This window comes from Oryx dammah, unplaced genomic scaffold (assembly GCF_014754425.2).
Source record: "Oryx dammah isolate SB20612 unplaced genomic scaffold, SCBI_Odam_1.1 HiC_scaffold_13, whole genome shotgun sequence".
NCBI classification, from domain to species: Eukaryota; Metazoa; Chordata; class Mammalia; order Artiodactyla; family Bovidae; genus Oryx; species Oryx dammah.
Window position 1 is genome coordinate 62,288,277 of NW_024070197.1, and position 13,864 is coordinate 62,302,140.

The 13,864-nt window shown below is 45.0% G+C and overlaps 1 protein-coding gene across 4 annotated transcripts in view; it reads left to right on the forward strand.

The window, feature by feature from the left end:
* Nucleotides 1–2,584: 2,584 nt before the first annotated feature.
* WDR59 (WD repeat domain 59) overlaps nt 2,585–13,864 on the forward strand; it is a 78,741-nt gene continuing 67,461 nt past the window's right edge. For 3 of the 4 annotated variants that reach the window (XM_040253524.1, XM_040253525.1, XM_040253527.1), the window contains exon 1: nt 2,585–2,751. In XM_040253524.1, the coding sequence (XP_040109458.1) occupies nt 2,698–2,751 (54 nt within the window). In that variant the 5' untranslated portion in view covers nt 2,585–2,697. The remainder of the gene's footprint in view (nt 2,752–13,864) is intronic. The other variant, XM_040253526.1, reaches the window with a different exon arrangement.

Here is a 13,864-nt window from a genome sequence, read left to right on the forward strand (position 1 = left end):
ACAAAGGTCCATCTAGTCAAGGCTATGGTTTTTCCAGTAGTCATGTATGGATGTGAGAGTTGGACTATAAATAAAGCTGAGCGCCGAAGAATTGATGCTTTTGAACTGTGGTGTTGGAGAAGACTCTTGAGAGTCCCTTGGACTGCAAGAAGATCCAACCAGTCCATCCTAAAGGAAATCAGTCCTGAATGTTCATTGGAAGGACTGATGTTGAAGCTGAAACTCCAATACTTTGGCCACCTGATTCAAAGAGCTGACTCATTTGAAAGACTCTGATGCTGGGAAAGATTGAAGGCAGGAGGAGAAGGGGGCAACAGAGGTGAGATGCTTGGATGGCATCACTGACTCAATGGACATGAGTTTGAGTAAACTCTGGGAGTTGGTGATGGACAGGGAGGCCTGGCGTGCTGCAGTCCGTGGGGGTCACAAAGACTTGGACATGACTGAGCAACTAAACTGAACTGAATTGAACTGATGGAGAAATTGAGGCTAAGCCAGTTATGACCAGGATTTGAAAGACTGAGGCTGAAAAAGAGAACTTAATAACCATTCCCCATGCTAGCACAGCAGTTCTCCAACTTTTGGATCTCAAGACCTCTTTAGATTCTTAAAAATTACTAATGATCCCCCAAAACTTTTATATGGACTATATTTAGTACATCAGAAATTAAAACTGAAGACTTAAAAAAATTATTTCATTTAAACATCAATGCATATTAACGTTGCTGTTGTTCAGACGCTGTTAATATAAAATATTAACATTACTAACACATTTTGTAAGTGAAAAATAACTTTATTTTCTAAAAAAAGCTTTAGTGAGAAGAGTGGCAGATCTTCTTAATAGCTGGCTTAATAGAAAACCTCTGTATTTTCACATCTGCTTCGTCTCAGTGTGTTACAAATATGTATCATGTACCCTCTGGAAAACTCCACGGTACACTGGTGAAACAGAGCAGAAAAGACAAATAACCTCTTAGGATCACTATGAAAATTGGTTTGCCTTCGGAAGCACACTCCCTCTCCGTCCTTGGATACTTTGGCAGGCATTGCTGTACTGTACGGGCTTCCCTGGTGGCTCAAAGGGTAAAGAATCTGCCTGCAGTGCGGGCGACCTGGGTTCATTCCCTGGGTTGGGAAGATTCCCTGGAGAAGGCAACAGCTACCCACTTCCAGAAACGACTTGTGTGTTGGCGCTTTTCAATGCCTTTGTGGCAGGCCTCTGGGGAAGAAGTAACCATTGTCGCTATTCAGTGGCTAAGTTGTATGTCTCTCTTTGGACTCTTTGCGACCCCATGGATGGCAGCACACCAGGCTTCCCTGTATTTCATTATCTCTCAGTTTGCTCACACTCATGTCCTTTGTGTTGATGATGCCTCCCAACCATCTCATCCTTGGTTGCCCCCTTCCCCTGCTCCCTCAGTCTTTCCCTGCAGCTGGGTCTGGTAACCATTGGTCTGCACTAATGACTGCAGGGAGAAATATCAATAACCTCAGATATGCAGATGTCACCACCCTTATGGCAGAAAGAGGAGCTAAAAAGCCTCTTGATGAAAGTGAAAGGAGAGAGTGAAAAAGTTGACTTAAAGCTCAACATTCAGAAAACGAAGATCATGGCATCTGGCCCCATCACTTCATGGGAAATAGATAGGGAAACAGTGGTAACAGTGTCAGACTTTTTTTGGGCTCCAAAATCACTGCAGATGGTGACTGCAGCCATGAAATTAAAAGAGGCTTACTCCTTGGAAGGAAAGTTATGACCAACCTAGATAGCATATTCAAAAGCAGAGACGTTACTTTGCCAACAAAGGTCCGTCTAGTCAAGGCTATGGTTTTTCCAGTGGTCATGTATGGATGTGAGAGTTGGACTGTGAAGAAGGCTGAGCGCTGAAGAATTGATGCTTTTGAACTGTGGTGTTGGAGAAGACTCTTGAGAGTCCCTTGGACTACAAGGAGATCCAACCAGTCCATCCTAAAGGAGATCAGTCCTGGGTGTTCATTGGAAGGACTGATGCTGAAGCTGAAACTCCAGTACTTTGGCCACTTCATGTGAAGAGTTGTCTCATTTGAAAAGACCCTGATGCTGGGAGGGATTGGGAGCAGGAGGAGAAGGGGACGCACGACAGGGGATAAAATGGCTGGATGGCATCACCGACTGGAGGGACACGAGTTTGGGTAAACTCCAGGAGTTTGTGATAGGGAGGCCTGGCGAGTTGCAATTCATGGGGTCGCAAAGAGTCGGACACGACTGAGAGACTGAACTGAACTGAAGTGAATGTCCAGCTTTGGTTATCCACGGCCTGGGCCTTGTCAAGGACCCCGGCCAGAGGAGAATATCTCCCTCCCCTCCGCGGAACCCTAACCTGCAAGCTCTGCTCCGGTTGCGGCTCAACCTTGGACTACAACTCCCGGCAGAGGTTGCGGCAGGGGGCATGTCTTCACCGCCCGAAAAGCGAGGGTGGCTGGAGCCGAGTGACGGAAGAGGGGGCGTGCCCGTCTCGGTGCCGACACGGTACCGCAATTGGAGGAACCGAGGAGAGGGGGCGTACCCAGTGGTGTGTGAGCCAATGGCGTGTGGCTAGACGGGCGGGGCGTGGCAGGGTGGACCTGTGGGCTGCGTGTGGCTTACTGAGCCCGGGAACGCGAGTACAGTGGGGTGGGAGCGGGTAGTCCTGCGGCCCCCGCGGCTGGGCGCGGGCGATGGCGGCGCGATGGAGCAGCGAGAACGTGGTGGTCGAATTCCGCGATTCCCAGGTGAGCTGGGGGGCGAGTGGGGCCTTCCGAGCATGCGCCCTTCCTGGTTCCCCTCCCCCCCCCCGCGGCCGAGTCTGTCTCGGGGGCGTCGGGGCGACCCCCAGCCCGGCTGGGGTTGTGGGCAAGAGGGTGGCCAGGTGCTGCCAGACCCGAGCGGGCGAGGGGAGCTTGGATGACCGTTGGGGGTGGTTGGGTTTGCCATTGGCGAGGTTTCGGGGTTCCCTTCGTGGATAGTGGGGTCTGCCTGGGGACATCTAAGTGCAGAGATTGCGAGTTTGTGAGCGCTGAGCGGAGGCTTCCCAGGACCAGGGTGGTGAGCGAGGGGGGGGTTTGCAGTCCCTGCCCCTGGGGATTTTGGACTTGTCACAGAACTTCTCTGAGCCTCAGTTGCATGGATTTCCCAGCCTCACGGGACTTTGGAGTGGATTCGATTAAAAACAACAACAGCAAAACTGCATGCAAAGTGTCTGTTTCAGCGTCTAAGCTTCTAAGTGTTCACTGATTCTAGAATAGTGGAAACCATCCTACAGCGAATAGGAGTATGCACTGCATGTATTAACCCGGGTTCGAATCCCGCCTCAGCTCTTAGCCTGTCCTCACCCTCTGCTCACGTTTTCTTACCTGTAAGAGGTATGAATCGTGCCTACCTCGTAGGGTTGGTTTGAGAATTTTATGAGGTCATACATTTAAAATGTGTGGCACAGTGCTGGAGACATGGTGAACCTAAAGGAAAGCTCCAACTTACTAGAAATTTTTACCAGCTTTCTATTTCATTTCTTCCATATGTCAGGCCTTGTGCTAAGTGATTTATCTACATTTGGTTTTAATAATGTGTGAAAAATCATGCAAGGTAAGTAGATATTACTCCTTTTTTTTTCCCACTGGGAAAGCTGTTCCCCATTTGGCTGATTCCAAATGACTTGGCTACGGCCTCTCATTATGTGATCCCACTGGGATTTGAGCGCAGGCATTGTTGGGGCCTTGTTGGGCTCATTACACCTCCCTGCTTCATACTGTATGAGTTTATTATACAGTCATTGCACGAGAAATATCATGCCCCCCGACCCAGCACCTAGGACACTGTCTTGGTGTTTCTCTTCATTCATCGCACACATATTTATTGAATACCTTCTCTGTGCCTGGCTTTCATGCACTCACTTGTTCAGTAAAGGTTCACTGAACTTTTGCGAGGTGCATGCTGTGCCTAGGCACTGTCTTGGTGCTGAGGTGATCTTTACTGAAGGGGAATCTGGATTTATGATAAGGGGATGATGTGGTTCCTTTCTAAAACCCGCTCCTTCTTTTGCCCTGAAGATGAAGGAGTGGAGAACCTCCCACCAGTTTGCTCTGTGGTGCCCTTGATACACAGCAACCGTGGGGAATTAGAGCAACCAATTTGGATTAAAGTATCCTAAAAGCACTTTGCACTGTCAGCATGATGTCTCTGGAAGGAAGGAAGGTGCCAGACTCCCAGGGAAAAAGAACCGTATTCCTGTTACCCTTTTTGTTAATTGCTTTCTCTGGGAACTAAGAACAAAGTCATGTGTCCTACCTCTGAGCCTGCTAATTTGGAAGCTACTAATCTGCAAACCCTTTAATTTTCACAGAAACCCAGGTAGTCTCACCCCTACTTCTCTGCAGAGATGTAATTGGAAAGACCTGCAGAGAGGGTGCTGACACAGATATTAGGATGCTATGAAGTTGTATTGAATAATTAAACCTAAACAGCAGTTGTCATAGTCAGAGAACAAAGTAAATTGAGTAATCTAACTGCCTTGCGGGAGTTTCTGTTTTTCTATTTGATTTTTCTGTTCATCTGGAAGGGTGTGTCTTAGTGTGAATTAGCATGGTTTTGTGATTGATTTGGTGGTCTTTGGGAGGGATAGGGACCTGCTGGGACCCATTTAATTAACTATTTCATTAATGTAGAAAAGAAAAAGTTAAAACTCTTCATATCGCTTTTCTGAAGAGCAGAACAATAAACTTTTCCAAACATCCCACCACTTTAAAAAATCATTAAAAAGATCTAAAGCTCTTAAGGACTTTACTGGTGGTCCACTGGTTAAGAATCTGCCTTATAATTCAGGGGACATGGATTCAATCCCTGGTCTGGGAACTGGGATCCCACATGTCATGGGGTAACTAAAGCTGCGTGCCACAACCCAAAGCCAGTGGAGAGCCCGCATGCAGCAACTGAGACTGGATACAGCCAAATAATTAATTTTAAAAAATGGAAAGCTTTTAGATTTTTCAGAGAAAAACCCTAGTCTGAAAGGTGAAACTCTTTACATTTTAGATGTGTTGTTTACTTTATAAAACAGGTGTTACTTTCACCGATTACTAGTGAGGAACCTGTGCTGCTTGGCATCCACTCTGAAGTAGTTGCTAGAATCAATGAGATCAATGAGTGTAAACACTAAGAAAACTTAGTGATAGTTTTCTAGAGCAACACTATCCACTAGAACTTTCTGAGATGACGGACATATGGCTCTTCAACAATTTAAATGGGTCTAGTGTGACACAGTTATCATATTTTAAAATTTAATTAGATTTTAATTAATTGCCATTAAATAGCCACTTGTGGCTACTGGCTCTGGTATGGGAAGGTGCAGTTCAGGGAACTAGGAAGATGGAGATTAGTTTCTACTCTCAAAGAGGGGGAGTTGGTGGACTATGAAGGTAAGGATCTCTTAATTCAACAGTTAAGTACAAAAATACCAACGAGCATGACTTGTGTGATGAAGGTAAGAAGGGCAGACTCATAGCAGCTGTCTCCTTAATGTCTCCACTTGGGCATTTGCAAAATGCTCAGACTTTCCCTGCACCCCAGCTTCTTGCCCCCTTCCAGTCCACTCTCCACACAAAGTGATTTAAAAGAAGTACAGATTTATTAAGGTACACTTAATGTTCAATAAAAATTCACCTTTTTGAACTTTCCTGGTGGTGCAGTGGATAAGAATCTGCCTGCCGATGCAGGGGATGTGATTCAATCGCTGGTCCCTGAAGATTCCAGGTGCCTTGGAGCAACGAAGCCTGTGCACCACAACCACTGAAGCCAGCGTCCCCTCGGGCCCGCGCTTGGCTACAAGAGAAGCCACTGCAGTGAGAAGAAGCCCGTGCAAAACAACGAAGACCCAGCAGCATCTTAAAAAAAAAAAATTTGCTGTCTGTGGTGTTTTGTTATGCTGTGCTACGCTATGCTAAGATGCTTCAGTCGTGTCCGACTCTGTGCGACCCCAGAGATGGCAGCCCACCAGGCTCCCTCATCCCCGGGATTCTCCAGGCAAGAACACTGGAGTGGGTTGCCATTTCCTTCTCCAATGCATGAAAGTGAAAAGTGAAAGTGAAGTCGCTCAGTGGTGTCTGACTCTTAGCGACCCCATGGACTGCAGCCTACCAGGCTCCTCCGTCCATGGGATTTTCCAGGCAAGAGTACTGGAGTGGGGTGTCATTGCCTTCTCCGGATTTGCTATAGCAGCTTGAATGGACTGATAATCAGAGAACAAAACAAACAAAAAATCCCCACCAACATCATGCTTTCATCTCTACATCTGATTTTCACTTATCTAGTGCATATGAAATGGCCCATTATTTGGGGGTTTATATTTCCCTGATTACAGTGAAGATGAATATCTTTTCACATTTTTTTTTCCCTGTCAAATGCTTGTTTATGTCTTATACCCCCTTTTTAAAATTGAGTTGTCTCTTTCCATAGATTGTAAACGTTTTTCTGAATTCTAATCCTGTATTTAGTTATGTAAGTTGCAAATATGTTCTTCCAGGTTGCGGCTTGCCTTTTCATTGTTCTAATGATATTTTTAGATGGACAGAAGTTTAAGCTTAGTGCAATTGAATTCATGGATTGTACCTTTTCAGTCTTCTTAAGAAAAATCCATATCCTAGGTTCATACAGATTTTCTTCATAATTTTTCATTTTTTTCTTTTCTTGCTACTTTAAAATTGAGAAGGAGGCATCTCTGGGAGAAAGCATGCTCTCTGCTGCCCCTGGTGGTTGATGACTTATTAGTCTCAGCATTACTAAAACTGTTCTAGACAGATGAAGACTTGACTGGGTTTTGCTCTTAAAAAAAAAAAAAAGAATTCAGCAAATTCTTTAGCTAAGGAGAAAATTATGAATAATTTATAGTCAATACATTTATGTCGAGCAATCCAGCTCTGATCCCTGCTTTTCGAGATTCTAGGGGACTTCCCTCGTGGCTCAGACGGTAAAGCGTCTGCCTACAATGCCGGAGACCCAGGTTAAATCCCTGGGTCGGGAAGATCCCCTGGAGAAGGAAATGGCAACCCACTCCAGTGTTCTTGCCTGGAAAATCCCATGGACGGAGGAGCTTGGTAGACTACAGTCTCAGTCTGTGGGGTCGCAAAGTGTCGGACACGACTGAGCGACTTCACTTTCACTTTTTAGATTTCCTTTTTGAGAACTACAGGAATGGAGGGAAATGGTAGGACTAGTTTTGGTGGAAGTGACTATTATTATGTGAATGCTGCAGGTTGTTTTCTAGAAAACTTGATATAAAAATGCAGTGGATAGGAGTCTGCCTGCCAGTGCAGGGGACATGGGTTCTATCCGTGGTCTGGGAAGATTCCATATGCTGTGGAGCAGCTAAGCCTGTGTGCAACAGCTATTGAGCTTGTGCTCCAGAGCCTGCAAGTCACAACTGCTGAGCCTGTATGCTGTGACTACTGAAGCCCGCCCTAGAGCCTGTGCTCTGCAGCAAGAGGAGCTACCACGATGAGAAGACTGAGCGCCGCGGCTGAGAGGAGTCCCCGCTCACCGCAACTGGAGAAAGCCCGCCCGCAGCAGTGAAGACCTAGCCCGGCCAAAAATAAATAAATAAATAGTTTTAAAATGCTGTGAGGGAAGAGCATAGTAGAGCAGAGAGGGTTTGGAGCTAGAGGCTCGGTGTTAGGATCCAGGTTAGGCCACTTATTTGCTGTGTGATCTTAGGCAACTTATTTCCTTTCTAGGCTTCAACTTCTTCATTCACTAAACTGCAGTAACAGTACCTACCTGTGTCCAGGATTCCCCAGACCAGTCCCAAGTTTCACCGGGAGGATTCACACTTGTATTTGCAGTTATGATTTATTGGAGCAAAAGACACAAAGCAACATCTCAGGGAAGAAGAGTGAAGCCTGGAGGAAACAGGGCATGAGCTTTTGAGTCATCTCCCCATGGGGTCGCTCAGGACATGCATAATTCCTCCAGCATCGAATTTTGACACCCATGTAATGATGTCTACCAGGGAAGCTCCCTTGGGACACAGTGGCCAAGGTTTTTCTTTGGAGCTGGTCATGTAGGAACCTTCTGGCTAGCACGTCCAAAATTCTGCATTCTCTGAAGCGCAACAGTGGCTCTGCCTAAACCATGTTGTTTGTACGTACAGTTTAGACACAGCAAGCTCTTCTTATCAATTAGGGAATATGGGACCCCCACCCCCACCCCAACACCACCGCCTCAGGTCCGAGATATCAGTCAGGAGTCAGCCTTGTAAGCCAGCCTTTGTAAGGTTAGCACTCTCATGCCTGCTGCTAACTCTCTTTCCAACTACCGAGTTCCCTGTGGATTAAATGAGATAATTACACAGAGCCCTTAGCAGGGGTCAGTGTCCATTAAATGATGCATGTTCATTACAATGTTGATATTAGAAAAGTTGCCTGAGGAAGCAGCAATCTTGGCCAGACTCATGGAACTAAGAGGACCTTTGGGAATCATCTCATCTCTCCTCTTATTTTACAAATGAGGAACCTGAGACTCAGAAAGTTTAGGTGACTTTCCTTGTGAAACCAGTTTGTACCATTTGAGTTTGTGGGGAAGTGAGGATGTTCTCATTTTAAAGGGAGAGACTTCACTTCAACAACCTAAGTGTCCAACAACAAATGAAGGGGTAGAGAATTCATGGTACATCTATACAACAAAATATTACTCAGCCATAAAAAGGAATGCAGTTGGGTCATGTGTAGAGACTTGGATGGATCTAGAGTCTCATACAGAGTGAAGTAAGGCAGAGAAAAACAAACATTGTACATTAATGCATATATGTGGAATCTTGAAAAGTGGTACAGATACATCTACGTTGAAGGCAGGAATAGAGACACAGATGTCAAGTGGACATGGGGACACAGGGGAAGGGGAGGGTGGGATGAATTGGAAGATTAGAAATTAACTTATGTGCCCTAATGGGTAAAATAGATAGCTAGTGGGAACTGCTGTAAAGCACAAGGAGCTCAGCTTAGTGCTTTGTGATGACTTAGATGGGTGGGATGGGGGTGGTGGGGGGAGGAAGTCCAAGAGGGAGAAGGTGTATATGTATGCTGCTGCTGCTAAATCGCTTCAGTCGTGTCCAACTCTGTGTGACCCCATGGACAGCAGCCCACCAGGCTCCTCTGTCCACAGAATTCTTCAGGCAAGAATACTGGAATGGGTTGCCATTTCCTTCTCCCATATATATGTATATATGTGTACATATAGCCGGGGCTTCCCAGGTGTCTCATTGGGTAAAGAATCCGCCTGCAGCGCAGGAGAGTCCTGCACACGCACATACGTAATAGCTGATTCACTTTGTTGTGCAGTGGTGGCTATCACAACACAACATTGTGAAGCGATTATACTCCAGTAAGAAATAATAAAGAGAGAGACTTCCCAAGAAAGGCTCATTGTGCTCAGCCTGTAAGCAGACCTCTGATAGATAACCTCTCTTGAGCCTTAGGCAAGGGTGGTTTGAAAGGAGGCTTGGCAACAGTGTAACAGCTCTAATTTAAAGCGATCAGATCTTGTCCTGTTAAATGCTCTGATCCTTTTCTATCAGTGGGTTTCAGTTTGTGGGATTATTCTATGGAGTCTGGTAATGCATACATTATAGTCTGTGCTCAGGCACCTGACATCCTGATCTTAGGGGAACTGACCTAGCTCTGATTTGCATTGACTGAATGTTTCCACTTTGCATCATTTAGAAGGATGGCAAGCAAAACATTTCTGTTTTTTGGACAACTCTTTCTAATTCAGCTGGAATCTAAAGAGGAAGAGCTGCTTTCTTTCCTAATCCCTTCAAAGAAACCAACCCTAGCTTTTGTTCTGCAGGTAGCAGAGGCCTCTAGGGAGGCTTTCCTTTGTATCCAATCAAGACAGATAATCCTATGAATCTGTATTACAGATTCTCCCCAGAGATCAACTTTCTAACACAACCTTGTGTTTGTACCTAAATTTAACTGTAAACCCAAAGTGGATGTGTAATACAATTCATTTCCAAATTCAGTGTCATTTGACTATTATAAAGTCTCATACCTGTTATTTTTTAAAAGATGAAAGTGTTTTACCGTAGCATTTTTTGGGTAACAGTTTTATTGAAATATTTTTCACATATCATACGATTTACCTGTTTAAAATGTATACAATTCAGTCGGTTCTAGTATATTCACAAAGTGTGTTAACTCTGACCACAGCAATTTTTTTTTATTTTTTTGAGCACAGTAATTTTTAGAACATCTTTGTCACCCCAAGAAGAAACCCTGTACCCTTTAGCCATCAGCCCCCTAGTACCCTGATACCCCAGCTCTAGGCAGCCGCGACTAATCTAATTTCTGTTTGTATAGATTTACCTATTCTGAGGATTTCATACAAATGGAATTATACAATATATGGCCTTTGTGACATGCCATTGTATAGATGTACCAGATTTTATTTATCCATTCATCAGTTGTTGGACATTGGGTTTGTTTCCACTTTTTGGCTATTATGAATAATGCTGCCATGAACACTTATGTACAAGTTTTGGTATAGCATAAGCTTTTATAAGACCTGTATTGTCTATAGTAGCTAGCATTTATGGAGTATATACCATGGACCAGGCATTGTGCTAGCAAATTGATTTTTACCTTCAAGAAATTGCAGTGTAATGGTGGAGACCTACAGTAAGTAGCTACTTATTGTAAAGTATGATAAGTGCTGAATAGGGACTTCCTGGCAGTCCAGTGGTTAGGACTTCGTGCTTCCACTGCAGGGGGTGCGGGTTCGATCCCCTGGTCAGGGAGCTAAGATCCCGAATGATAGGTGACACAGCCCAAAGCAAAAACAAACAGTAAATGCTGTATAAAGGTGAGCCTTGGGTACTGTGATAGCATAGGCGGGGCACTGAATGTGTGCAAGCGGATTGGGTTTGGAATTAATTAAAAGAGCCAGAACAGGAAGGAATGAGCCAGGTGAAGACTGGAGAGAAGGGTCTTCAAGGCAGAGGAAGCAGCTGGTGTGAGGCCAAAGAGGAGAGAGTGCTTGCCTGAGTTTGAGGACCTGGAAGGAATTCTGAAGAATTCCTGGAGCGGATGGCTGGAGTGTTGGGATGGGGTTGGGAGGGAGAGGCGTGAGATGGGCTGAAGGAGGAGCAGAAGAGCGGTCTCAAGTGACCTTTAATGTCATGCCCAGGCTGTGAGCAGAGTGGAAAGAGAAGAGGCTTGGAAGGGGGCCTTGAAAAGATAGTAGGGTTTTTTATTGTAAAATACTGCACATAAATAATGTAAGAATGTAGGCTCATTTAGAGGAATAAAAATCTCATAAAAATCTCTACCATCGAAACATTTTCATATACTTTTCTTCAGTGTTATTCAGGCTAAGTAGCCGATTTAAATTTTAGTTCATAGTAGGGAATGAAATATCACTTTCCCTCTGTAAATAAAGTGCAAGCCTTCACTCGCGCGGCTTACTTTACAGCAAGCCCTGTTCACAGGCTGGTGGGAGTTCTCTCTCATTGTGGGGCTCCCTTCCTCTCTTGCAGTAGTATTGCGCAAGAGCCCCAGGCTCCTCACCCTCTGACATCTGGACTTAGCCGTTCCCCATCGAGAAAACTGAGGGTGCTGAGGCCTTGCGGGGGGCTCCTGTCCTGGATAAACACCACCTTTTACTCTCATCGGTTTATTTCACATCCTGTCTTAAAGCACCTCTCTGCCTCCATTTCCCCCTTTGGAGCAGCCTAGCATAACCCTCCTTGATGCGCTCCTGCAAACATGTTGGCCTCTTTTTTGTGGGGGTGGGTAGGGCTAGGGAAGTGTAAGTTAGGTGTGGGTTTTTTTTCGTTTGTTTTACTTCTTAAAAAATAACTTACTCTGACGAGGAGATATGGTGAGTTATGATATTCTAATTGTAGGCTGGATGCCTGCATTTTTCTGTGCCAGCCCTTAATGCTTCTAGAATATTCCATTGTATAGATACCTGTAATTTACTTATAGATAACATGAATCCAACAACTTTGGGTATAAAAGTTTTGCTGTATTTTGAATAAATTCTGGAGGTGGAATTACTGAGTCAGAGGACATGACTTTTTTTTTTTTTTTGGTATTATTACTGAATCATTCTTCATTGTCTCTGTACCACAAACTTAGCAGTTTGAAGTGGCATCCATTTATTGGCTTACAGTACTGTAAGTCACAAAGAGTTGGACATGACTGAGCTCACGTGTGTGTGCAGGCGTGCACACACACCTACACTCTGTAGGTCAGAAGTCCAGCCTGCTTTCTCTGTTTGGTGTCTCATAGGCTGAAAGCCAGGCATCACTTTACTGTGTCCCCATCCGGGGGCTCCCCAGATGACTTAGGGAAGAATCTGCTAACAAGCTCGTTCAGGTTGTTGGAAGAATTCAGTTCCTGGGGGTTATGGGGCTGAGGTCCCTGTTTTTTGCCAGTTGTTATTTAGGGATCACTCTCGGCTTCTGCCGTGTGGTCTGCCCATCTTCACAGGCGGCAGCAGGGTCTCCTCCATGTTAAATTCCTCGCCCTCCAAATCTCTGACTTCCTCTGGCTCTGACCTCTGGACCTGCCTTTAAAGGGCTGATGTGGAGGTCTCTCTAGCTCTGTCCACTCCTCCAATAACTGTTTCATCATCCCAGATGGAAACTATGTACTCACTAAACCGAATCACCTCACTCCCAGCCCCCTAGTCCCTGGCTACCTCTGTTGTACTTTCTGGACACCTCATATAAGTGGAATTATGCAGTATTTACTGTTTTTTTTTCTGATTTATTTCACTTAGTGTAATGTTTTCAAGGTTCATTCACACTGTAGCATGTATGCCACTGTGTGTGTATACCATGCTCTGTCCATTCATCAGCTGATGGGCATTTGGGTTATTGGGGTTGTTTCAGGTCTCTTTTATCTTAGGGTGAACTGATGTGGGACCTTAATACACCTCAAAGTGCTTTTACTAGATTAGTACCTAGACTAATGGGGAGAATGTGTGTGAATAGCAAGGGCCCAGAATCTTAGAGCCATCCTAGGATTCTTGCTACCACACAGCCTCTAGAAAGATGGTACTGCTCCTGGTTGCAGGTACCATCTTGCCCTGTTTCATGTCCTTAGTGTATAAATTGCCCAGAAGAGTTCTGGAAATGGCATTTCATTTCAGAGCCTGTCTTTGCAGCTGGGCATTTCTCTGCTCACGACTCCAGTGAAATGAAGAATGCGTAATAATCCCCTTCTCAGCCTCCATGAAAACACTCGGACATCTTGTCCCTAATATTACAAGTTTCTTGGGGGTATATGAGTGAGAAACCCATTAAGAAGACCAATGAGAGTGAGGAAGAGAATTTCTGTTTACCATTTGTGATTTGTGAGTGTAGCAGGATGTACAAAATGCATTCTCTCTGGACTATCTCTTGGAAAGAGCTTAGAGCACTTAATAAGCAAACAACAGCGCAGACTGTTTCACATAATGCCCTGGGGATGCAACAGGACTTGAATGTGTCCAAATAAGAGAATTTAGGGCTGTAGCTGCCATGATTAAAATTATTCTCATGTTCCGGCCTGTATGCAAATCTCCTTGATTCAGTGTGGTCTTTTGGAGATTGGACATCAGCTCCTGAAAAGCTGGTGCTCCCTAGAAGCTGGGAGACCTGCGAAATGGAAACCAGTAAAATGTGCTGGAAATCTCAGATTAAATAGGAACTGAGCATCTCAAGAATATGACTGTAGAGTCAGCAGAAGTGGTGTTTGAAAATATTCAATTGCCATTTAGCTTGGAGAAGTCCATGTCCTTTGGAAAGGGGTGGAGTGTGTGTGTGTGAGTGTGTGTGGCTTTGGAAAGGCATGGAGTGTGTGTGTGTGTGTGTGT